We start from the raw sequence: 24886 nt of genomic DNA, 5'->3' as shown, positions 1-24886 counted from the left end.
AGTGCGGCTGGAATATTTATAGACAAATTCCGGTACTTTAAGCGTCGAATCTCTCATTCTCTGCGCAGCTGCAGCCGCGGTTCTTGACTTTTCGTGTCTTGCATTCTCGCTCTCGCGTCTACACATCGTCGCTTAAGCGGTATTTCATTTTCCGTGGTTGTGTCGAATTGCACAACGGTTAACATGGACAACGATCCGAATACAGGCGCGGGCGGAAATATTGTGTTGGCTGATTCCAGACTGAGTCTGTATAAACGTAAAAGTCAGTCATTATATGATCGATTGCACAGGCTTGGCGAATCCTTCGCGGGGAATAAAATCGATAAGCTGACCGCCGCGGAAGTCGAGGTGCGCCTTGATATGTTGGCAGAAATTCGAGAGGAATTTAATAAGGCCTATAATGAGTTGGAGGCTCTCGATCAAAACGAGATTGGGAGTGAGCTGCGCGAAATCTTCGATACTCTTTTCATATCGTTGAAAGCTGAGTTGCTGGCTGCTGTTGAAGTAAGCCAGTCACACGCCGCTTCCCATTCTACGACTCTGCCAAGCCATTCCGGACATAGTACCATCATCATGGCTCACAAGCAGCGACTTCCTGAGCTGAAGGTGCCTAAATTTTCTGGTGGATACGTCGAGTTCTCGGATTTTATGGCAATGTTCAAATCGGTGATTTGTCTGTATGCGTCTTTTGCCACTCAGCGGGCCATGGAATATACTCGTGCAAGATATTCGGAAATCTCTCACCGTTGCTGCGCCACAAAGAAGTGAAGAAGCTTTCCCTATGCTTCAATTGCCTAAAGCCGGGGCACCGGACCCGCGCATGCAATAGTGGAAAATGTCGAGTATGCGGCGGTAGGCATCATAGTTTGATGCACTTCGATAGTATACAGCCCACAACACAAGGCTGCCCAGGTATTACTCCTCCCTATCTGGCCGTTTAACCGGACACTCTTTCCGTTGCTCAAAATTCTGCTAGCAGCTCGTCTCTACCTTCGTCTACCTCTCTTGCTGCCCAAGGTCTTCACTCTGATGCCGTGCTTCTGGCTACAGCCGAGGTTCTCGTAAAGAATCGGTCTGGCGTTTTAGTTCCTTGTCGTGCCATCTTAGATTCAGGATCGCAGCTGCATCTCGTCACATCCAGGTTCGACCAGCAGCTTCAGCTTAGGAGAACTCAATCGTCTGCACTTGTGTCTGGGCTGGGCGATACCAGCGTTTCTACTGAGGGATCCACCATAAGCCTTTGTATGCATTCTCGCACCTCTGCTTACACAACTACACTTACTGTTCTCATCGCCCCCACGATTACCGATTCTCAACCAAGTATGACAGTAAATGTATCCGATTGGCGTATTCCATCTAACATTCAGCTCGCTGATCCTGCATTTTTCAATCCTCAACGGGTTGATCTTCTCATTGGTGCGAGCGTTTTTTATGATCTCCTCTGCGTAGGGCAAATCAAACTCACCGATGGACTGCCTCTTCTGCAGAAGACCCGGCTTGGGTGGATCGTATCTGGCGGTGGACAGAAGGTCTCAAGCTCGGCGTTTTTGGCTACGCACAATTGTCCAGATTCGATAGCTGAGATGAAAGCAAGGTTGGATAAAACTCTTCGCATGTTTTGGGAAGTCGAGAATTGTGTGGAGGCTGGGTTGAATACCAAAGAAGAAGACGATTGTGAAGCACATTTCGTAAGCCACCTTTCACGGATGCCATCCGGGGAGTTTGCATTTCGTCTGCCGCTAAATAACAATACTGATCGTTTAGGAGAATCTTATGCTCAGGCTTATCGACGGTTCATCAGTCTGGAGCGAAAACTGGAGCGTAATCCTACACTCAAGGAGCGGTATTCCGCCTTTTTGAGGGAGTACATTGATTTGCATCATATGCACCAAGTCAACCCTGATTCCCGTAGTCTCTGCAAATATTTCTTGCCTCATCACTGTGTCCTAAAGGAGGACAGTACGACGACAAAACTCCGTGTCGTTTTCGACGGATCCGCAGCTACATCAACTGGATATTCTCTAAATGATGTGATGATGACAGGCCCTGTTATTCAGCCTGCATTGTTTAACATATTGATTCGCTTTCGAACATATCCAGTCGCTCTCACTGGGGACATTTGTAAAATGTACCGCTGCGTACGAGTGTCTCCACCCGACAATTTGTATCAGTGCATCCTATGGCGAGATTCCATCGAGTCCGAGGTTCAAGTCTACACATTAGACACCGTCACATACGGGACGAGGGCTGCATCATTTTTAGCGGTCCGCGCAATGCACCAGCTGGCCATCGACGAGGGTGAGTCCTACCCTCTTGGCTCAGCTGCTCTGCGGCAGGAGTTTTACGTGGATGACCTTATTTCGGGCGGTAATTCGGTCGCACAGGTCATGGACAAGATGCACCAAACATCAGCTTTACTGTCCCGTGGTAATTTTAGACTTAGGAAATGGTGCTCCAGTCACCAGGAAGTACTTGAGGGAACCCCTGAAGATGACATAGAGAAGTTCCTAAAGTTTAATGATGGAAGCGACATTGCCAAAACTCTCGGCTTAGCGTGGGACCCTGCTTCGGATCAGCTGCTTTTTGCCTTGTCCGCACTGGACACAAACTCAAAGCCATCAAAGCGGTCGGTTTTATCTACGATTGCGCGGTTCTACGACCCTCTTGGATTGATAAATCCAGTCATTGTCAGGTGCAAAATCTTCCTTCAGCAGCTTTGGAGAGAAAATTTGGATTGGGATGAAAGCCTACCCTCAGTGTTGCATTCAACTTGGATGGACTTGAGAAATAGTTTGGCAAGCATTTCTCGGATCTCATTTCCTCGCTTGGTTCTTCGTTCTAGTGTGGCTACAGAAGTTCACGGATTCTGTGATGCCAGCTTAGAAGCATATGGCGCTTGCGTGTATGTCGTGTCCAGGGAAGCCCAGTCTTTGAGCCACGTTTTGTGCTCAAAGCCGCGAGTGGCGCCGCTAAAGACTATATCGATTCCTGCTGGAATTAAGTGGAGCCCATTTGCTTGCGAAAATCATGCAGAATGTAAAGGAAATGGGAATCTTTACAGGCCGGTTCTATTGCTGGTCGGATTCGTCAACAGCATTATTTTGGATTAGAGACGAGCCAGCTAAATTTCAAGTTTTCGTGGCAAATCGAGTGGCATCAATTCAGGAGTTGACGGCAGCCATGGAATGGCGCTATGTTCCCACATCGTTAAATCCTGCTGATATTCTCTCGAGAGGCTCGCTCCCAACCATCTTATCCAGTCAGAGCTATGGTTTCACGGCCCATCCTTTTTGCTAGGCTCCAAGGATAAGTGGCCTGTATCTCCATCTAACAACATAGCAACTTTGAAGCTTCGCAAGAGAGGATTGCTAATCACGTCTCCACATGCCGATCTCACGTCCGGATGCAAATTTGCGAATTCATTCTTTCGCATGCAGCGCACATTCGCCTACATGCATAAATTTATACATCGTCTTAGGCATCCAGGACTCACCGTTTCTGATATTCGGCAAGGAACGCATCTTCTAATTCGACACATTCAGCTGGCAAATTTGTGGATGGACATAAAGGAGATTCGGCGCAATGGTCAAGTCATGAAATCCAGTTCTATTAGTTCGCTCAACCCGTTCATCGATCATTCTGGACTACTTAGAGTTGGAGGTCGTCTTGGCAACTCATCGCTAGGATTTGACGCTCAGCACCCGCTCATTCTGCCAAAGGGACATTCCATTACCTTTGCGCTGATAAGATATTATCATGAAAGAAACCTCCATGCCGGACCTCGCGCCTTGCTATCCAAAATTCGGCTGGAATATTGGCCCATTGGAGGTGTTAAGGCAGTGTCAAGGGTCGTCAGCAGATGTGTGAGATGCTTCAGGACTAGGCCGCGCATGGTCGAACACATCATGGGAGACCTACCTAAGGAACGTTTGTAAGGATCTTGAGCTTTTGAAGTCACTGGAGTAGATTACTGTGGACCTTTTTTCTACCGATCAGAAATCCGCACGAGGCCTCCGATCAAGTGCTACATTAGCGTATTCATCTGTTTCACTTCTAAGGCTATACACATGGAGCTCGTAAAGGATTTGACCACCGCATCGTTTCTAGGCGCACTAAAGCGTTTTACTTCCACTCGAGGAAGGCCAAGTCAAATTTGGTCGGACAATGCGACAAACTTCGTTGGGGCCAAGAACGAGGTTCTGGAGCTAAAGAAGCTTTGTCTGAGCGAACCGCATATGAAGGAGGTCCACGAATCCTGCTTGGCTGACTCGATCGACTGGCGTTTCATCCCACCTCGCTCTCCGCATTTTGGCGGGTTGTGGGAAGCGTCCGTGAAGACCGCAAAATATCACCTGTACCGCTCAGTTGGACCATCTGTGCTTAGCTTCGACGAGCTGCGCTAAAGAAGCTGAACTACAATCGTCTGGATGGCTGGCAGCGGGTCACCCAACTACAGCAAATATTTTGGAGCCGTTGGCGCGAAGAGTATCTCACTCTTTTGCAAGAGCGCGCGAAGTGGCGTACCCCCGCGTAAAACATCTGCAAGAACGACCTCGTTCTGGTGAAGGACGAAAATCTTCCTCCAATGCTTTGGCCACTGGCTAGAGTGGTCGATGTCGTTTTGGGCAAGGACGGAGTGTGTCGCGTCGCTGACCTGAAGACATCCTCAGGAAACATCAGGAGGGCCGTCACTCGGCTATGTTTGCTGCCCCTTAAGGAATCTGTTGAGAGACTAGCTCCCAGCGGGGGGAGTATGTTCGGGCCAGCCGCTGAAGAATAACCGTAACTTTAACATAATTATTGTATGAGCAGAGAGAGCCGCCTATGTTGTAAAACGTTGACGTTCTGCAGAGCTGCTGCGCTCTCCCGCTAAAGGGGCTCTCTGCCGCCGCCACTTCGGCAACTACTTTGATCTGCTGCCGCCACTTCGGCAATCACTTTGATCTAACGCCGTCGTCTATAGTTTAGTTCTATGCTAACCCCTCTGCGCATTGGTTGCATATCGATCTCGCATAAGGTTTATCTGGCAATAGCAAGCAATCGGCTTCCGCTAAGCCATCAAAATTAAATACGAATTATAAAGTTTAACCCGAAATCTCTTTTTATTTTTGAAACACATAGGTGCCAAAAAAGCTTGGCATCTCAAACAGTATTGATTTTGGGGCACATGAATTTCTCTTAACATGATAGAAAATTTGGGTGTTGGAGATTGACGTAAGGCTAATCCCGGTTTTTCACACTGGGCTTAACTTTGTATTATAATTGGACATCCCATCGTATTTATGTATATATTAAGCCTATGTTTTGTGTTTGTATGGGGGTTTCTTTCATTGTCCTCCTCACAGGACAAGTGTCTTTTAATCAAATTACAATTGGGGTTAATTTAATAAACTCTCACTTTCTAACTTTCACAGGATCTGTTCTATCTTTCATGTGTGTCCTGTGGCTGTTTTAAATGTGGCTGGCGCTGTGCCTCTTGCAAATAATTCACTATCTTTTGCCTCTTGTAAAGAGTGTGCGGTGTGTGTGATTATGGGTTACGTGTTCGAGTGTCTGTATGCTACGGGTGTGGATGAACGTTATTGGATTGCATTGAAAGAACTGGTAGCTTAGAAATAATGTATCGGCACTGGCGTTACGTTGCCTAAACGTAACGCCCAAGAGAACTAGTCCTCTGATCTACTATAATTGTTGAATACACGTTGCTTAATCAGACGCACCAACTGTGCATAATTTTGTAAATTTTTTTTTTAGAGATATTTCTTTAAACTTTTTTTTCTTGAGTTTTGCCATTTTTAAAGTCTATCAAACAAAATTTAGAACTGAACTGCGCAAAAGAAACAATTTAGAAGAACTGAAAAAGCCGAAATGGAAACGAGTAGAAAAACGATGTTTCTTTTTTTGAACACCAAACGCTGGCACGGCCCTGTTCGATGCGATTCGGCTCTGATTGGTTCCGCTTCAGCTTGAGATCGGTCTGATTTGGCCAACTGATTTGGGGAAGCAGGAAAGCGCTCCCGATTTGCAATAACAACTAGTAATACACGCATATATACGGCATGATATGTATGTAGGCAATGGTAAACGAAAGACAACTAGTATTCCCTGGGGGTTGGTGGTGTGGTTGTGTTGCGCCCATGTCGAGCAATCGGAACCCAGATAGGACTGGGCTGAGTTCCTTCGCTGAGGTGTGTGTGTGTGGTGTGGTGTGGTGCTGGTTTTTGTACAAACATATTTGCTTTCTAACTTATTTCCCAAATTGATTTTGATATTCCTAAATTCCGGGATCCTAACTGAATCCCTCTCTCCACGTCAAGGTCCCTCAAGTGTGCTGCTGTAGGTGTCTATGTATGTGTTCCAGGTGAAATGTGTTGACATGTGTGAGTGTGTGCGTGTGGGATGGGCTACCACTGCACCGTTTCTATCTCCGGACTACGAACGCCACTCAGTAGACAATGAGCAGGTTGTTCTCATTGAAGCCGGCGGAGTGTCCGGCGTTGCGTACAATGAAACAGGTTCCATCGAAGTGCATGCGCTTCTCATTGCGACTACAAAGGACAGAACAGAACGGAAGTTAGCAGAGCAGGATGATGGGCGAGGGGGAGGGGGAGGGGGAGGTTGAGAGCATCGGTTTGACACTCACCGAACAAACAGATGCGAGGTCTTGCCCAGAGAGGCACTGCAATGGATGCCAGGTGTGGTCAAAGTGGCCGATCCGTTGCCGGGACTGGTGCGAATCAAGCACTTGTTGTCCACACGAGTGACCTTCACCAGGCCATCGGCTGCCTGGGTGATGCGAAATCCGTTTATGTCACAGATCACAGTGCCATCCACGGTACAGGTGTAAGCTGAATTGGCAATCACGTCATGGGCTTCAGGCATGGCGCGAGTCGCTGCGAGAAGTTCGGGAATTAAATCGAAATTAGCCAAATAAGAAGAGATGCAATTGGCCGGGGGGACTCACTCATAGAACACTGCCAGGGTGTAGTCCTTGGTCAGATCGGTGAAAGTGTCGGTTGTGGTGCGCGTCCCGGCTGTGTCCACCAGGTAGATGAGAGCGCACGCCTCGCTGGTGAAGCTCACACCCTTGTACCACATCTTGGCATAGCGACTGTAATGGGAAGATAATTCAAAGGATTCAAAAGATTCCACGTTGGGGTAAGGGCCATTCCCACTCACACAAAGTTATTGCCCTTCATGCCGTCGTAGGTGACTATTTCGACTTTAGCGCCGCTCTGCAAGATGCGTCCATTGGGGTGGATCAAAGCCGAGTTGCTGCAGTTGCGTGATAGAGCAACTGCCACCATGCTGCGCTGATTGAGCACGCGCACCGCCTTGTCCAGAGTCATGTCAATTCTGCTCCATGCAAAGAAAGGTATTAACATTAGGGGTCGGTCTTAAAGAAGAGCCAAGGGGCTGGGGGCGTCCACACTCACCGCACGCCATCGCGGAGGCGCAACTGGATGGTGCCGTTCGTCATGGCAATGGGTCCAGAGCCGGGACATGCCGGCGGTGTGTGGTTCTCGAGCTCGAAGTTGCGTGTGCTGCTCACGCGTGCCAAGGCGTATGGTGGAGGGGGCATTGGAGACGGCAACTGTTGGGAATTCTGAGATTGAGCATAGAATCGGCTAGATTTACAGATATGCAGGAGCCCCTTACCAGGCAGTAGTTCTGCTCGTTGTCGAAGCCATAGGTGGGCGTGGCATTGTAGCGCCCTGTGAGTGCCTTGCCGTTGTGCGCCATTTTGCCAGCGTCTATTTCCTGCATATTCCCTGTCCCGTACTGGGGAGGGTTGGAAATGTGTATGCCCGGCAGTTGGACGTATGGACGGGCCGACTGACTGCCGACGGGGTAATTGGCGCAATCCTTGGAAATGCCGCTGGTGATGGTGTTGGTGCCAACGGTGGCGCTGCTAGCGAGACTGGAGCTGCTGCCGCGATCCATGTGGCCCACGGAGTCCGTGCCGGAGGACAGCGAGATGTTGCTCATGCGTTGGGACAGCTGCCCCCCAGTCATGCCGACACGCAAGCTTGCTTGCTAAGGGAGGGGGATGAGAAGGCGAGAGGTAGTAGCGGAAGTTAGATCCGGAAGGAAATGAAGAGGTGAGGAAGTGAAAGTGCCAGAAAATAATTTAATACCGGCAGGAGAGAAAACGACAGATACGAGAGAAAGTGTCAGCAGCGCAGAAATCGAATGACCTTGCAACTGTTGCTAACATTCTGTCGACATTCTGTTAACGCATGCAAGTTAACGTACCCAATTCTATTGAGCTCTTATACGAGTTGTAAACAATCTTTGGCTTTCCAAAACGAAAACAATTTCAATCTTGGGCCTCCGCCTAATTGATTTCTAAGATGTACAATCTCAAGGGCTCCCGCCGCAATCCCAATCTTTGACACTCGCCTAAATGGAAAACCAATGTTTGCCCACACCCGGCTTCTCATAAACAATCTCACTCCCGGCTTTCTGCAGATCCTGCACTTTAGGCATTTTACAGTTCTCTCTTTGGATGACGAAATCCAATACTCGGGATGGCGAAATCAATTGAAATGTTTATAGAAAAACTATTCCCGAAAGGGATCAACGATGCAAAGATCAGAAAGTTCAAGTGAGTCTTGATCCAGAAGCGACACCGCAAAGTCGAGCTAAAAATTAAGATCGCGCAAACCCTTTGTCCGGAATCCTTTGTGACCCTCTACTTAAATCTATATCAGTGAAGTTAGAAGTAAAATAAAAACTTTTTAAAAACACAATTCGCTACCGCAGTTATTTAATTTGCATATACATACATACATACATATATGTATTTACATACGTTTGTGCGTTTTTCCCAATTTGCATTTGATTTTTATAGAAATTAACCAAACTATTTTGAATCGTATTAGAAGAGAAGAGAAGAGGGGGGAATAGAGAAGGAAAATTCGAATATTAAAGTCGGAAAGTAAGAGAGCAATGGTGGAAAAGAGCGAGACGGAAAATAAGAAGGTCTGAAATAACAGGAGATGGCAATGAGGTGATGTGGCAATGCTGCTGTTGCCGAGCTGTTAAGACTGCGGCGGCTGTTAACTCGCTGTTGATACCCTGCTAGCGCGATGATGCGGCAGTTTTGTAAAACAAAATGTCTGAAAATTGAAGAAACTTTCACGTTATTGCTTGGAATTTCACTTACCGGCGATGGGTTGTTGGTGTAGACGGAGCGCTGGCGCACCCCGTTGGGCGGCTTGGTGGGCGAGCGCAAGATGTTGATTTTGTCGTTCATCTGAGCACGCGACAAGAAGTCCTCGGCATTGAAGATCCCCACACGGGCGCCCTTCGGGCTGCTTACTTGCGAGACCGGCTCCTGCTGGGAAGTCTAGCAGTCCGATAACTGGCACTGCGCCTCCTTGGTGCTGACCTTGGGCTCAACGGACTTTGGCTCGGTGACCATTTTGATTTGGCAACTTTTTTCTTCTCGCTCTTTCTTTTCGTCAAGTGAGTTTACAAAACCGGCGTTTGTGTGTGCGTGCGTGTGTTCGTGTGTGCGGCAAATGCGAAATTTTTCACTTTAAATATGTGTGAACTTACTTGAGAACACGCGCGTGCTAAATACAGTTTTAGAATATTTTGTTTGACACTTCTCACTACGACTCTGAGATGAATTTTAATTTTTATATTTAATTTTCCACTTTACATGAGCTCCGCTCGCTGGCACAATTTTCGAAAGGATGACTGTTCGGACTTTCACACTGAAAGTCGTCGCCTGCTCAAACCGGAATTCAAAGTGAAAAGCAGAGCTGTCTCCCGATTATAATCGGAGCGATATTCAGGGCTGCATTTCAATGTTGTATGGATGTAGATCAGATACTAATTACTGTACATTTTCGTATTATTAATGGTACTCCGTGGCTTGAGTCTTGAGCTTCACAAAAAAATGGTTTACCAAATTACCAAATGGTTAAATGGTAAAATGTTTAATTCGTACACTGCTCATTTTCACCTTGTTCGATCCTTTCGGATTCCTGTAAAGAAAATTTACCAAATACAATTCGTTCACAGACTTGCATTAAGGCGCCGCACTGACGCTGATCTATCCACAAGCCTGGAAAAAAGTATTGACCCGTCATCGTTTTGGCCCAAAGTAACTTCATTCTGGTCATGGCTATTTGTGGAATACTTCTGGCAGTCTTAATTTAATTTGGATCTCTTCCATAAACTGCGTGCACTGCAACTCTCTCTTCCCTAACTCCTCTCAAATCTGATTTCCTATAGATTATTAATTGGTACTTTGTATCGTTGCCCAACTAGAAATGGATTTAAGTCAGCTTGAATGCATTTCCGTCGGCCTAATCCTATTTCACGCTTTTAGAGTCGGACAAATGAAGTTTGCCAGCATCAAAGTCAAGCAAAATCGAATTAAGCAATAGGCGCCGCTCCCAACAGCATCAAGCAGAAGCTTTAAAGCATATTAGAAAATTGAAAAGTCAGCCAAAAGAGTTGCACTTGGCCATGTAAAAGTACTGTGCTGTGTGCTCGATGGTGGCATAAAACTGAAAGTTTCAATTTTCTGAAGTGCTCGCCTTGGCTCGAGAAGGTTGCGAAATGCCAAGTGTCAGTGCCAAAGGAGGCGGCTAAGCACGGAGGAGCCTCATCTTGGTGGGTTACTGCTGATGCAGTGTATCGCATATCTGCTTCGTCAGTTGGAATTTCTGGCATCATCTTTAGGTGAGGGTACACACTTGTATCCTGGAATTTGCATGCAAAATATAATAGTGCTAGGTGCCCATTTATGTATGTACAAGCTAAGCTCACTATAGCGGACACATGGCTCCAGTAATTCAATCCGTACTATCCATATAGTGTAAGTAGCGAATGTGTACAGCTTTTGTTAGATGTTTGGTTCTACCCAAATTGTCGGATATGTGCGGATAATGCTGGGGGGCTGTTGACAAATTAGCCAAAATTTAGAATTTGGCAGGCCCTGAAGGACGCCCGTCCGCGCTTGTGGCAATGAAAATTAGCTGAGACATCGCACGTCTGGTGTGTGGGGGAGTGTTATTGTTTTGCCACCTTGTAGTCTGGATCGTAGAGAACTATTGTCGAACGGTTCAGTTCAGTAGGCAACCCTGAACTTCTTGCGAATCGATTGACAACTTTATCCCCACGCCTGCTCACATGATTGATGCTGGCTTTCACTTTTTCGGCTACAGCGCATTGACTTCCCCTGCATTTGGCCATCGCTGCCCACGCAGCATGGCACAGCGAATATTCGCCTAAAAATTCTATCTCATTTTGCTTGTGACATATTTGAAATTTATTTTCGGTGCTGATGCTGACACCCCGATGCTGTTGCTGTTGCAGCTGCATCTGCACCTCCGCCCACGCACTGCATTGACTCAGTTTGAGAGTGAAAATAAAAAAGAACAGTTGGCAAATACTGTATTTATAGAAAATGCAATATGCATGGAATCCGAATGAAACACGGAAACTCATTTGTAAAAAGCTACAATGCCTTGACCGGCTCCACCACCTCTTTTGTTGTCACTTACAGCAGCCGCAAGAGAACAAATTGGTTAACCCCCTTTTATTTTTTTCCTTTCCTTTTTTTGGTAGTACGAGTCCATATTTATGGTTCGTAAATATGAATGTGGGATTTTTGTCGAGCCATTACCAATTGCACGGCCATTTACGGCAGGCAAAGGCAGAGAGGAAGCAGAATTGTGGTCTTTTTTTCTAGTTTGAATTGCTTGTTGATTATTTGCTTGCCACATTTTAATTAACTGGATTTCGTTTCGCAGAACGAATGTGTAACAGTAAGCTTTTGGCAGCGAGCACTGCTCTGAAATATTCTATCTATGCTCCAAGGGGATTTCATTTCCACTCGGTCGAATGCGAAATGTGGAAAAACTATTTTCGTCGACCCAAGAAAACTCATGAAAGTGTCAGTGAACTTTGGCGCAGACAAATCCGGCCGAGACGGACACAGACGGCCAAGACCCAGACCACACAGGGTGTGGGTGTAGCTGTGGGTGTGAGGAGCATGTGACATTTTCAGAGCTGGGCCAACAAATGGGTTCAGCCTGGGTTTTGGGCAGCAAAACATTTTGGCCTTCGCCATCCATAAATTTCCAGATCGCAACTTTGCTCTTCGGATTGCTTCGAGTTTATTGTACGTACTTTGGCCCCATCAAATACGAGTATTTGAAGCCTTTGGCACGTACCTCTTTTATCCGAAAGTTGGCCCATTGAAGAGGCCTGGACTGGCACCAGCTGTTAATTTCTGTTAGGCCGTTGCCAAGTGGATTAGCGCAAATATTTTAAATTTCTGTTGGTCGGTCCACAGACAAGAGTGCTGAGAGGCTTTACTTTGCGGCTTAATTAAACTCAATTATAATCGTGTTGACACTTTTGTTATTCTGTATTCTGTAGTTGTTTTTGTTGGGGCGAAAGCAAATTAAAACTTCAAACTTGATAAATGCCGAGTGCGAACAAAACTTCTGCTCCATTTTGGATTGTTTTACCTGAAGATTAGTTGGGAATCTCGATTGCAATTACTCCAACGAATCTCATTGCCGGAGAGTGGTCCAACCACAGGAAATTTAATTGCTTTCGAGTGGGTTTCAATTACGCAAATTGCATTCGACATCACCACGCACGGATTCCCAATGAATCCAAACATATAGTACTCTTAGCTGTATATTATTTATGAATCGGATCAAGCTATCGGCCTTGCCAGCTGTACCTAGCCCAAGTTTTGCCCCAATCGGTGTAGGAATTCCCTCTTGCTGCATCGCAAAACATCACCAAATGTCAGAAAAGGGGTCCATTCTTTATCCTCCAAGGCTGCCGCACTTTGACCTGCCTGCTCTACTCAGGTGGAGGCTGGTGTGATTGATTTGATTGCTGTCACCGACTGGGATGACAATCCATCCAATTCAATGAGCTACTCACTTTCGCCTCGAGTTTGTCCTGGGTCTTCCAGCTGTCCTTTGAAGTCCTCGTCAGAGGTATCGCTCCCGGGCGAAATGAAAGTCGTTTACATTTTTTATCAACTTTAAGTGGAAGATTATGGAGGGCACTTCGTGCTGGTTTTCGTACAACTTACCCCTGGGAACGTTTTCATAATTTTCTACCTCCAACATTGCCATTCATTTCCCATTAAATGTGCCGTGCCCCAGGACGGCTCCCAGGACCCCCAGGGCGGCGGAAGATGTGCATTTATAAATTACCGTTGACGTTGCTGTCGACTCTCCTCTCCGCTCGAATCACCCGGTTAAAATGTAATTATCCTGCCTGGACTCGGCACTCCATGGCGTTGCATTCCACGTCTGAAATTCAGCCATGTCTTAATAGCCGGAAATCGAGTTGACTTGCCCTATGCCCTGGCCAAATGCATGTGGAATGAACTCGTTCGGAGAGTTATGGCTGTGAATTCAAGTTAATTGAATATCTATAGACGTGCATGGTGCCAAAGCAGAGGGGCCTCGCATAATTGTCGGCTCATTAAACGATAATGTAGGAAAATTGATGCCCGGCCTTTTTCCATTCCATTCCCCATTTTTGGGGGAAATTGAATTTCATAAACTTTCCGATGAAAAACAGGGTTGCGGGGGAGCCTCCCCAGGGAAGTTCCCAGCAGCAATTAGTGCGCTCTGTCTCGGGAGTGCCCGGCTTCGGAAGTGGCAGGAGCCCCGAAAAGCGGCAGGAACGTGGCCGAAGTCACCGACGTGCCGTGCCTTGCCGTGCCGTGCGTCAGCTGGGGAAAATCGAAACCAAAAAGTTTGCTTATGCTTAGAATGCCAGCGGAATTGCTGGCAGGAGGTGGAGTGGGAGCTGGGTGCTGGGAGGCTTGGGGGCTTGGATGCTGGCAGGATGCGGTTCTCTCTGATGCCATTGACATCAGCAACACGGCCACGGCTGTTGTCATTCAAGTGTTCTAATCAATTCTGATTTAATTTTACGCCCAATTGAGTGTGAAAAGCTTTTGATGTTGGGCACACGGGTGCGAGCGGCAAATGGATGCAGACAAGGACTCGCAGGGGCGCAGTCACACAAGCGTGAGCATTGAATATGCCACAGATACATATGTGGGGTCGGTCCTTTGCTCGCACGAGTCCCAGTTAGGCTCTCACACTTGAATAAAGCCATTCCAGACATCAATATTTTGATCCTTCCCTGGTTGGGCTATTTGTACTTACCGCTGCTTCTGTATCCACGCTGTGGCTTCCGCACCCGCTCTCACTGCTCCACGCTTTCACACACTTTCCGTATGCATCTCTCTTTCTCTCTCTTTGTGTATCTCTAACCATGGAACAACTTTCTTCTTATGACAGAGACAGACGTGGCAGATAGTTCCGCCAAGACATTATCCAATAATCTTTATCAACAGCCACAGCCAGCGCTGTAGCATCCGCGCCGCGCCTACCTCCACCTCCAGCTCCAGGTTAAGTTTGTTGGAAACTTTAGTCTGCATGACAGTCGCTCCGATATCCCTGTGCATTTGGATTTGTTTGCAGGTAACGACAAGGCGCAAGACATTTTACTAATTAAATATCAATGTACTTTTCCTTCCATTTGCCTAATTTACCGCTGTCAACAGCAAGACAAACAATATTGTAGTACAAAAGAGTGTACACACTGGCCGCCCAGGGTTGTCACGCTACGATAAAATAAAAACAGCTGTGTCGTAAATGTGCGATTAAAAATTCAACGAAATATTTGTATCTCCGCGAAGCTTGGTTTTTGGAGATCAAAAAGGTCTTCCATATCCCGATGTCTCCGAAGATAGGGCTTATCCGAAGTCCCTTCAAAATGGAAGAGCGTAATCCGCTTTTACATTAAATCGGATTTAAATATAAAATCTATAGCGGCAGATATTCAAATTTATTTTCTTGGAAATCCTCACAGAAATTTAAATGATTAAATTCCAAGTGCTCTTAAAGATGGGAAACCGAACCAGGAGGGCAGGAGGCAGTTGACATTTTCTTTCCACCAAGAAATTAGCAAAGGATGGAGGGTAGGAAACGAAACGAGCTCCATTGCTCCACCATTCTTTTGGAGGAATAAATTAATTTATTGAATGAACAGATTGCATTTTAAATTTATTATACTTCCATAGTATTGATTTTGGGGCACATGAATTTCTCTTTACATGATAGAAAATTTAGGTGTTGGAGATTGACGTAAGGCTAATCCCGGTTTTTCAGACTGGGCTTAACTTTGTATTATAATTGGACATCCCATCGTATTTATGTATATATTAAGCCTATGTTTTGTGTTTGTATGGGGGTTTCTTTCATTGTCCTCCTTACAGGACAAGTGTCTTTTAATCAAATTACAATAGGGGTTAATTTAATAAACTCTCACTTTCTACCTTTCACAGGATCTGTTCTATCTTTCATGTGTGTCCTGTGGCTGTTTTAAATGTGGCTGGCGCTGTGCCTCTTGCAAATAATTCACTTTCTTTTGCCTCTTGTAAAGAGTGTGCGGTGTGTGTGATTATGGGTTACGTGTTCGAGTGTCTGTATGCTACGGGTGTGGATGAACGTTATTGGATTGCATTGAAAGAACTGGTAGCCTAGAAATAATGTATCGGCACTGGCGTTACGTTGCCTAAACGTTACGCCCAAGAGAACTAGTCCTCTGATCTACTATAATTGTTGAATACACGTTGCTTAATCAGACGCACCAACTGTGCATAATTTTGTAAATTTTTTTTTGGGAGATATTTCTTTAAACTTTTTATACCCGATACTCAAAATGAGTATTGGGGTATATTAGATTTGTGGTAAAAGTGGATGTGTGTAACGTCCAGAAGGAATCGTTTCCGACCCCATAAAGTATATATATTCTTGATCAGCATCAATAGCCGAGTCGATTGAGCCCTGTCTGTCTGTCCGTCCGTCCGTCTGTCCGTCTGTCTGTCCCCTTCAGCGCCTAGTGCTCAAAGACTATAAGAGCTAGAGCAACGATGTTTTGGATCCAGACTTCTGTGATATGACACTGCTACAAAAATATTTCAAAACTTCGCCCCGCCCACTTCCGCCCCCACAAAGGACGAAAATCTGTGGCATCCACAATTTTAAAGATATGAGAAATCCAAAAACGTTGAGTTGTAGAGAATGACCATATCTTTAAGACTGCGGAATCTGAATTGGATCGTATTATTATTATAGCCAGCATCAAGAAAACAATTTCATTTTTTCTCGCCGTCTCTCTCTAACACACACGTAGCATAGGCGGCTTTGCTTAGAGTAAAACATTAGCACCTAGATCTCAGAGACTACAAAAGCTAGAGCAACCAAATTTGGTATCCACAATCCTAATATATCGGACCGAGACGAGTTTGTTTCAAAATTTCGCCACACCCCCTTCCGCCCACGCAAAGGACGAAAATCTGGGGATATTCAAAAATCTCAGAGACTATTAAGGCTAGAGTAACCAAATTTGGTATCCGTACTCGTTAGATCTTACTATAAAACGTGTATCTCAAAATTTCGCCCCACCCCTTCCGCCCCCACAAAGGACGAAAATCTGTTGCATCCACAATATTGCACATTCAAGAAAACTAAAAACGCAGAATCATAGATAATGACCATATCTATCAGATTGCTGAATCTGGATCAGATCAGATCATTTTTATAGCCAATAGGAGCAACTCAATTTGCAGTGGCTACGCAGCGCCCGACGTCACGCTCAGACTGATTTTCTGTCTCTCTCGCACGCACTCTTTGTCGTGTCGTTTAATATTAGCGGCGTCTGCCGGAGGAGAGCCATACTGACTTAGTATCGGTTATAACCGTAGAGTTGCGGTGTCCGCAGCAACTCACAACGTTCCCCCTCGTTTTTCTTGAGTTTTGCCATTTTTAAAGTCTATCAAACAAAATTTAGAACTGAACTGCGTAAAAGAAACAATTTAGAAGAACTGAAAAAGCCGAAATGGAAACGAGTAGAAAAACGATGTTTCTTTTTTAGAACACCAAACGCTGGCACGGCCCTGTTTGATGTGATTCGGCTCTGATTGGTTCCGCTTCAGCTTGAGATCGGTCTGATTTGGCCAACTGATTTGGGGAAGCAGGAAAGCGCTCCCGATTTGCAATAACAACTAGTAATACACGCATATATACGGCATGATATATATGTAGGCAATGGTAAACGAAAGACATCTAGTATTCCCTGGGGGTTGGTGGTATGGCTGTGTTGCGCCCATGTCGAGCAATCGGAACCCAGACCTTTTATTTTTTTCCTTTCCTTTTTTTGGTAGTACGAGTCCATATTTATGGTTCGTAAATATGAATGTGGGATTTTTGTCGAGCCATTACCAATTGCACGGCCATTTACGGCAGGCAAAGGCAGAGAGGAAGCAGAATTGTGGTCTTTTTTTCTAGTTTGAATTGCTTGTTGATTATTTGCTTGCCACATTTTAATTAACTGGATTTCGTTTCGCAGAACGAATGTGTAACAGTAAGCTTTTGGCAGCGAGCACTGCTCTGAAATATTCTATCTATGCTCCAAGGGGATTTCATTTCCACTCGGTCGAATGCGAAATGTGGAAAAACTATTTTCGTCGACCCAAGAAAACTCATGAAAGTGTCAGTGAACTTTGGCGCAGACAAATCCGGCCGAGACGGACACAGACGGCCAAGACCCAGACCACACAGGGTGTGGGTGTAGCTGTGGGTGTGAGGAGCATGTGACATTTTCAGAGCTGGGCCAACAAATGGGTTCAGCCTGGGTTTTGGGCAGCAAAACATTTTGGCCTTCGCCATCCATAAATTTCCAGATCGCAACTTTGCTCTTCGGATTGCTTCGAGTTTATTGTACGTACTTTGGCCCCATCAAATACGAGTATTTGAAGCCTTTGGCACGTACCTCTTTTATCCGAAAGTTGGCCCATTGAAGAGGCCTGGACTGGCACCAGCTGTTAATTTCTGTTAGGCCGTTGCCAAGTGGATTAGCGCAAATATTTTAAATTTCTGTTGGTCGGTCCACAGACAAGAGTGCTGAGAGGCTTTACTTTGCGGCTTAATTAAACTCAATTATAATCGTGTTGACACTTTTGTTATTCTGTATTCTGTAGTTGTTTTTGTTGGGGCGAAAGCAAATTAAAACTTCAAACTTGATAAATGCCGAGTGCGAACAAAACTTCTGCTCCATTTTGGATTGTTTTACCTGAAGATTAGTTGGGAATCTCGATTGCAATTACTCCAACGAATCTCATTGCCGGAGAGTGGTCCAACCACAGGAAATTTAATTGCTTTCGAGTGGGTTTCAATTACGCAAATTGCATTCGACATCACCACGCACGGATTCCCAATGAATCCAAACATATAGTACTCTTAGCTGTATATTATTTATGAATCGGATCAAGCTATCGGCCTTGCCAGCTGTACCTAGCCCAAGTTTTGCCCCAATCGGTGTAGGAATTCCCTCTTGCTGCATCGCAAAACATCACCAAATGTCAGAAAAGGGGTCCATTCTTTATCCTCCAAGGCTGCCGCACTTTGACCTGCCTGCTCTACTCAGGTGGAGGCTGGTGTGATTGATTTGATTGCTGTCACCGACTGGGATGACAATCCATCCAATTCAATGAGCTACTCACTTTCGCCTCGAGTTTGTCCTGGGTCTTCCAGCTGTCCTTTGAAGTCCTCGTCAGAGGTATCGCTCCCGGGCGAAATGAAAGTCGTTTACATTTTTTATCAACTTTAAGTGGAAGATTATGGAGGGCACTTCGTGCTGGTTTTCGTACAACTTACCCCTGGGAACGTTTTCATAATTTTCTACCTCCAACATTGCCATTCATTTCCCATTAAATGTGCCGTGCCCCAGGACGGCTCCCAGGACCCCCAGGGCGGCGGAAGATGTGCATTTATAAATTACCGTTGACGTTGCTGTCGACTCTCCTCTCCGCTCGAATCACCCGGTTAAAATGTAATTATCCTGCCTGGACTCGGCACTCCATGGCGTTGCATTCCACGTCTGAAATTCAGCCATGTCTTAATAGCCGGAAATCGAGTTGACTTGCCCTATGCCCTGGCCAAATGCATGTGGAATGAACTCGTTCGGAGAGTTATGGCTGTGAATTCAAGTTAATTGAATATCTATAGACGTGCATGGTGCCAAAGCAGAGGGGCCTCGCATAATTGTCGGCTCATTAAACGATAATGTAGGAAAATTGATGCCCGGCCTTTTTCCATTCCATTCCCCATTTTTGGGGGAAATTGAATTTCATAAACTTTCCGATGAAAAACAGGGTTGCGGGGGAGCCTCCCCAGGGAAGTTCCCAGCAGCAATTAGTGCGCTCTGTCTCGGGAGTGCCCGGCTTCGGAAGTGGCAGGAGCCCCGAAAAGCGGCAGGAACGTGGCCGAAGTCACCGACGTGCCGTGCCTTGCCGTGCCGTGCGTCAGCTGGGGAAAATCGAAACCAAAAAGTTTGCTTATGCTTAGAATGCCAGCGGAATTGCTGGCAGGAGGTGGAGTGGGAGCTGGGTGCTGGGAGGCTTGGGGGCTTGGATGCTGGCAGGATGCGGTTCTCTCTGATGCCATTGACATCAGCAACACGGCCACGGCTGTTGTCATTCAAGTGTTCTAATCAATTCTGATTTAATTTTACGCCCAATTGAGTGTGAAAAGCTTTTGATGTTGGGCACACGGGTGCGAGCGGCAAATGGATGCAGACAAGGACTCGCAGGGGCGCAGTCACACAAGCGTGAGCATTGAATATGCCACAGATACATATGTGGGGTCGGTCCTTTGCTCGCACGAGTCCCAGTTAGGCTCTCACACTTGAATAAAGCCATTCCAGACATCAATATTTTGATCCTTCCCTGGTTGGGCTATTTGTACTTACCGCTGCTTCTGTATCCACGCTGTGGCTTCCGCACCCGCTCTCACTGCTCCACGCTTTCACACACTTTCCGTATGCATCTCTCTTTCTCTCTCTTTGTGTATCTCTAACCATGGAACAACTTTCTTCTTATGACAGAGACAGACGTGGCAGATAGTTCCGCCAAGACATTATCCAATAATCTTTATCAACAGCCACAGCCAGCGCTGTAGCATCCGCGCCGCGCCTACCTCCACCTCCAGCTCCAGGTTAAGTTTGTTGGAAACTTTAGTCTGCATGACAGTCGCTCCGATATCCCTGTGCATTTGGATTTGTTTGCAGGTAACGACAAGGCTCAAGACATTTTACTAATTAAATATCAATGTACTTTTCCTTCCATTTGCCTAATTTACCGCTGTCAACAGCAAGACAAACAATATTGTAGTACAAAAGAGTGTACACACTGGCCGCCCAGGGTTGTCACGCTACGATAAAATAAAAACAGCTGTGTCGTAAATGTGCGATTAAAAATTCAACGAAATATTTGTATCTCCGCGAAGCTTGGTTTTTGGAGATCAAAAAGGTCTTCCATATCCCGATGTCTCCGAAGATAGGGCTTATCCGAAGTCCCTTCAAAATGGAAGAGCGTAATCCGCTTTTACATTAAATCGGATTTAAATATAAAATCTATAGCGGCAGATATTCAAATTTATTTTCTTGGAAATCCTCACAGAAATTTAAATGATTAAATTCCAAGTGCTCTTAAAGATGGGAAACCGAACCAGGAGGGCAGGAGGCAGTTGACATTTTCTTTCCACCAAGAAATTAGCAAAGGATGGAGGGTAGGAAACGAAACGAGCTCCATTGCTCCACCATTCTTTTGGAGGAATAAATTAATTTATTGAATGAACAGATTGCATTTTAAATTTATTATACTTCCATAGTATTGATTTTGGGGCACATGAATTTCTCTTTACATGATAGAAAATTTAGGTGTTGGAGATTGACGTAAGGCTAATCCCGGTTTTTCAGACTGGGCTTAACTTTGTATTATAATTGGACATCCCATAGTATTTATGTATATATTAAGCCTATGTTTTGTGTTTGTATGGGGGTTTCTTTCATTGTCCTCCTTACAGGACAAGTGTCTTTTAATCAAATTACAATAGGGGTTAATTTAATAAACTCTCACTTTCTACCTTTCACAGGATCTGTTCTATCTTTCATGTGTGTCCTGTGGCTGTTTTAAATGTGGCTGGCGCTGTGCCTCTTGCAAATAATTCACTTTCTTTTGCCTCTTGTAAAGAGTGTGCGGTGTGTGTGATTATGGGTTACGTGTTCGAGTGTCTGTATGCTACGGGTGTGGATGAACGTTATTGGATTGCATTGAAAGAACTGGTAGCCTAGAAATAATGTATCGGCACTGGCGTTACGTTGCCTAAACGTTACGCCCAAGAGAACTAGTCCTCTGATCTACTATAATTGTTGAATACACGTTGCTTAATCAGACGCACCAACTGTGCATAATTTTGTAAATTTTTTTTTGGGAGATATTTCTTTAAACTTTTTATACCCGATACTCAAAATGAGTATTGGGGTATATTAGATTTGTGGTAAAAGTGGATGTGTGTAACGTCCAGAAGGAATCGTTTCCGACCCCATAAAGTATATATATTCTTGATCAGCATCAATAGCCGAGTCGATTGAGCCCTGTCTGTCTGTCCGTCCGTCCGTCTGTCCGTCTGTCTGTCCCCTTCAGCGCCTAGTGCTCAAAGACTATAAGAGCTAGAGCAACGATGTTTTGGATCCAGACTTCTGTGATATGACACTGCTACAAAAATATTTCAAAACTTCGCCCCGCCCACTTCCGCCCCCACAAAGGACGAAAATCTGTGGCATCCACAATTTTAAAGATATGAGAAATCCAAAAACGTTGAGTTGTAGAGAATGACCATATCTTTAAGACTGCGGAATCTGAATTGGATCGTATTATTATTATAGCCAGCATCAAGAAAACAATTTCATTTTTTCTCGCCGTCTCTCTCTAACACACACGTAGCATAGGCGGCTTTGCTTAGAGTAAAACATTAGCACCTAGATCTCAGAGACTACAAAAGCTAGAGCAACCAAATTTGGTATCCACAATCCTAATATATCGGACCGAGACGAGTTTGTTTCAAAATTTCGCCACACCCCCTTCCGCCCACGCAAAGGACGAAAATCTGGGGATATTCAAAAATCTCAGAGACTATTAAGGCTAGAGTAACCAAATTTGGTATCCGTACTCGTTAGATCTTACTATAAAACGTGTATCTCAAAATTTCGCCCCACCCCCTTCCGCCCCCACAAAGGACGAAAATCTGTTGCATCCACAATATTGCACATTCAAGAAAACTAAAAACGCAGAATCATAGATAATGACCATATCTATCAGATTGCTGAATCTGGATCAGATCAGATCATTTTTATAGCCAATAGGAGCAACTCAATTTGCAGTGGCTACGCAGCGCCCGACGTCACGCTCAGACTGATTTTCTGTCTCTCTCGCACGCACTCTTTGTCGTGTCGTTTAATATTAGCGGCGTCTGCCGGAGGAGAGCCATACTGACTTAGTATCGGTTATAACCGTAGAGTTGCGGTGTCCGCAGCAACTCACAACGTTCCCCCTCGTTTTTCTTGAGTTTTGCCATTTTTAAAGTCTATCAAACAAAATTTAGAACTGAACTGCGTAAAAGAAACAATTTAGAAGAACTGAAAAAGCCGAAATGGAAACGAGTAGAAAAACGATGTTTCTTTTTTTGAACACCAAACGCTGGCACGGCCCTGTTTGATGTGATTCGGCTCTGATTGGTTCCGCTTCAGCTTGAGATCGGTCTGATTTGGCCAACTGATTTGGGGAAGCAGGAAAGCGCTCCCGATTTGCAATAACAACTAGTAATACACGCATATATACGGCATGATATATATGTAGGCAATGGTAAACGAAAGACATCTAGTATTCCCTGGGGGTTGGTGGTATGGCTGTGTTGCGCCCATGTCGAGCAATCGGAACCCAGACTCATAGAACACTGCCAGGGTGTAGTCTTTGGTCAGATCGGTGAAAGTGTCGGTTGTGGTGCGCGTCCCGGCTGTGTCCACCAGGTAGATGAGAGCGCACGCCTCGCTGGTGAAGCTCACACCCTTGTACCACATCTTGGCATAGCGACTGTAATGGGAAGATAATTCAAAGGATTCAAAAGATGCCACGTTGGGGTAAGGGCCATTCCCACTCACACAAAGTTATTGCCCTTCATGCCGTCGTAGGTGACTATTTCGACTTTAGCGCCGCTCTGCAAGATGCGTCCATTGGGGTGGATCAAAGCCGAGTTGCTGCAGTTGCGTGATAGAGCAACTGCCACCATGCTGCGCTGATTGAGCACGCGCACCGCCTTGTCCAGAGTCATGTCAATGCTTCCCCATGCAAAGAAAGGTATTAACATTAGGGGTCGGTCTTAAAGAAGAGCCAAGGGGCTGGGGGCGTCCACACTCACCGCACGCCATCGCGGAGGCGCAACTGAATGGTGCCGTTAGTCATGGCAATGGGTCCAGAGCCGGGACATGCCGGCGGTGTGTGGTTCTCGATCTCGAAGTTGCGTGTGCTGCTCACGCGTGCCAAGGCGTATGGTGGAGGGGGCATTGGAGACGGCAACTGTTGGGAATTCTGAGATTGAGCATAGAATCGGCTAGATTTACAGATATGCAGGAGCCCCTTACCAGGCAGTAGTTCTGCTCGTGGTCGAAGCCATAGGTGGGCGTGGCATTGTAGCGCCCTGTGAGTGCCTTGCCGTTGTGCGCCATTTTGCCTGCGTCTATTTCCTGCATATTCCCTGGCCCGTACTGGGGAGGGTTGGAAATGTGTATGCCCGGCAGTTGGACGTATGGACGGGCCGACTGACTGCCGACGGGGTAATTGGCGCACTCCTTGGAAATGCCGCTGGTGATGGTGTTGGTGCCAACGATGGCGCTGCTAGCGAGACTGGAGCTGCTGCCGCGATCCATGTGGCCCACGTAGTCCGTGCCGTCGGACAGCGAGATGTTGCTCATGCGTTGGGACAGCTGCCCCCCACTCATGCCGTCACGCAAGCTTGCTTGCTAAGGGAGGGGGGATGAGAAGGCGAGAGGTAGTTGCGGAAGTTAGATCCGGAAGGAAATGAAGAGGTGAGGAAGTGAAAGTGGCAGAAAATAAATGAATACCGGCAGGAGAGAAAACGACAGATACGAGAGAAAGTGTCAGCAGCGCAGAAATCGAATGACTTTGCAACTGTTGCTAACATTCTATCGACATTCTGTTAACGCATGCATATACATACATACATACATATATGTATTTACATACGTGTGTGCGTTTTTCCCAATTTGCATTTGATTTTTATAGAAATTAACCAAACTATTTTGAATAGTATTATAAGAGAAGAGAAGAGGGGGGGAATAGAGAAGGAAAATTCGAATATTAAAGTCGGACCAGTAAGAGAGCAATGGTGGAAAAGAGCGAGACGGAAAATAAGAAGGTCTGAAATAACAGGAGAGGGCAATGAGGTGATGTGGCAATGCTGCTGTTGCCGAGCTGTTAAGACTGCGGCGGCTGTTAACTCGCTGTTGATACCCTGCTAGCGCGATGATGCGGCAGTTTTGTAAAACAAAATGTCTGAAAATTGAAGAAACTTCCACGTTATTGCTTGGAATTTCACTTACCGGCGATGGGTTGTTGGTGTAGACGGAGCGCTGGCGCACCCCGTTGGGCGGCTTGGTGGGCGAGCGCAAGATGTTGTTGATTTTGTCGTTCATCTGAGCACGCGACAAGAAGTCCTCGGCATTGAAGATCCCCACACGGGCGCCCTTCGGGCTGCTTACTTGCGAGACCGGCTCCTGCTGGGAAGTCTCGCAGTCCGATGACTGGCACTGCGCCTCCTTGGTGCTGACCTTGGGCTCAACGGACTTTGGCTCGGTGACCATTTTGATTTGGCAACTTTTTTCTTCTCGCTCTTTCTTTTCGTCAAGTGAGTATACAAAACCGGCGTTTGTGTGTTCGTGTGTGCGGCAAATGCGA

General features: G+C 46.0%; 2 protein-coding genes across 3 annotated transcripts; both read right to left on the bottom strand.

The window, feature by feature from the left end:
• Positions 1–6787: 6787 nt before the first annotated feature.
• On the bottom strand, positions 6788–7997 carry LOC117191824. Of its 2 annotated transcripts, none has more exons than XM_033396590.1 (5): positions 7660–7997; positions 7437–7594; positions 7180–7356; positions 6965–7111; positions 6788–6893 (listed from the first exon to the last, which is right to left on the bottom strand). In XM_033396590.1, exons 1-5 carry the CDS (start codon positions 7987–7989, stop codon positions 6875–6877), a joined length of 831 nt encoding a protein of 276 aa, XP_033252481.1. In that variant the 5' UTR covers positions 7990–7997; the 3' UTR covers positions 6788–6874. The 2 variants fall into 2 exon arrangements, with proteins under 2 accessions (XP_033252481.1, XP_033252480.1); XM_033396589.1 differs by having other exon boundaries at positions 6790–6893; positions 7437–7606.
• Positions 7998–22654: 14657 nt separating this feature from the next.
• On the bottom strand, positions 22655–24563 carry LOC117191822. Its single transcript, XM_033396587.1, has 5 exons — positions 24532–24563; positions 23554–23931; positions 23331–23488; positions 23074–23250; positions 22655–23005 (listed from the first exon to the last, which is right to left on the bottom strand). Exons 2-5 carry the CDS (start codon positions 23908–23910, stop codon positions 22732–22734), a joined length of 966 nt encoding a protein of 321 aa, XP_033252478.1. The 5' UTR covers positions 23911–23931; positions 24532–24563; the 3' UTR covers positions 22655–22731.
• Between the last annotated feature and the right edge of the window lie 323 nt (positions 24564–24886).

The sequence above is a fragment of the Drosophila miranda genome (genome assembly GCF_003369915.1).
Source record: "Drosophila miranda strain MSH22 chromosome Y unlocalized genomic scaffold, D.miranda_PacBio2.1 Contig_Y1_pilon, whole genome shotgun sequence".
NCBI lineage: Eukaryota > Metazoa > Arthropoda > Insecta > Diptera > Drosophilidae > Drosophila > Drosophila miranda.
Note: the sequence above shows the minus strand (reverse complement) of the source record. Positions and strands in the feature narration are given on the sequence as shown.

Coding starts and splice junctions, on each gene's coding strand:
- LOC117191824 (XM_033396589.1), bottom strand. CDS start 7,989: ATGAGCAACATCTCGCTGTCCTCCGGCACGGACTCCGTGGGCCACATG. Junction 7,607..7,659: donor ACGAGCAGAACTACTGCCTG/GTAAGGGGCTCC, acceptor GCTCAATCTCAG/AATTCCCAACAGTTGCCGTC. Junction 7,357..7,436: donor CGCCTCCGCGATGGCGTGCG/GTGAGTGTGGAC, acceptor TGCATGGAGCAG/AATTGACATGACTCTGGACA.
- LOC117191822 (XM_033396587.1), bottom strand. CDS start 23,910: ATGAGTGGGGGGCAGCTGTCCCAACGCATGAGCAACATCTCGCTGTCC. Junction 23,489..23,553: donor ACGAGCAGAACTACTGCCTG/GTAAGGGGCTCC, acceptor AATTCCCAACAG/TTGCCGTCTCCAATGCCCCC. Junction 23,251..23,330: donor CGCCTCCGCGATGGCGTGCG/GTGAGTGTGGAC, acceptor TGCATGGGGAAG/CATTGACATGACTCTGGACA.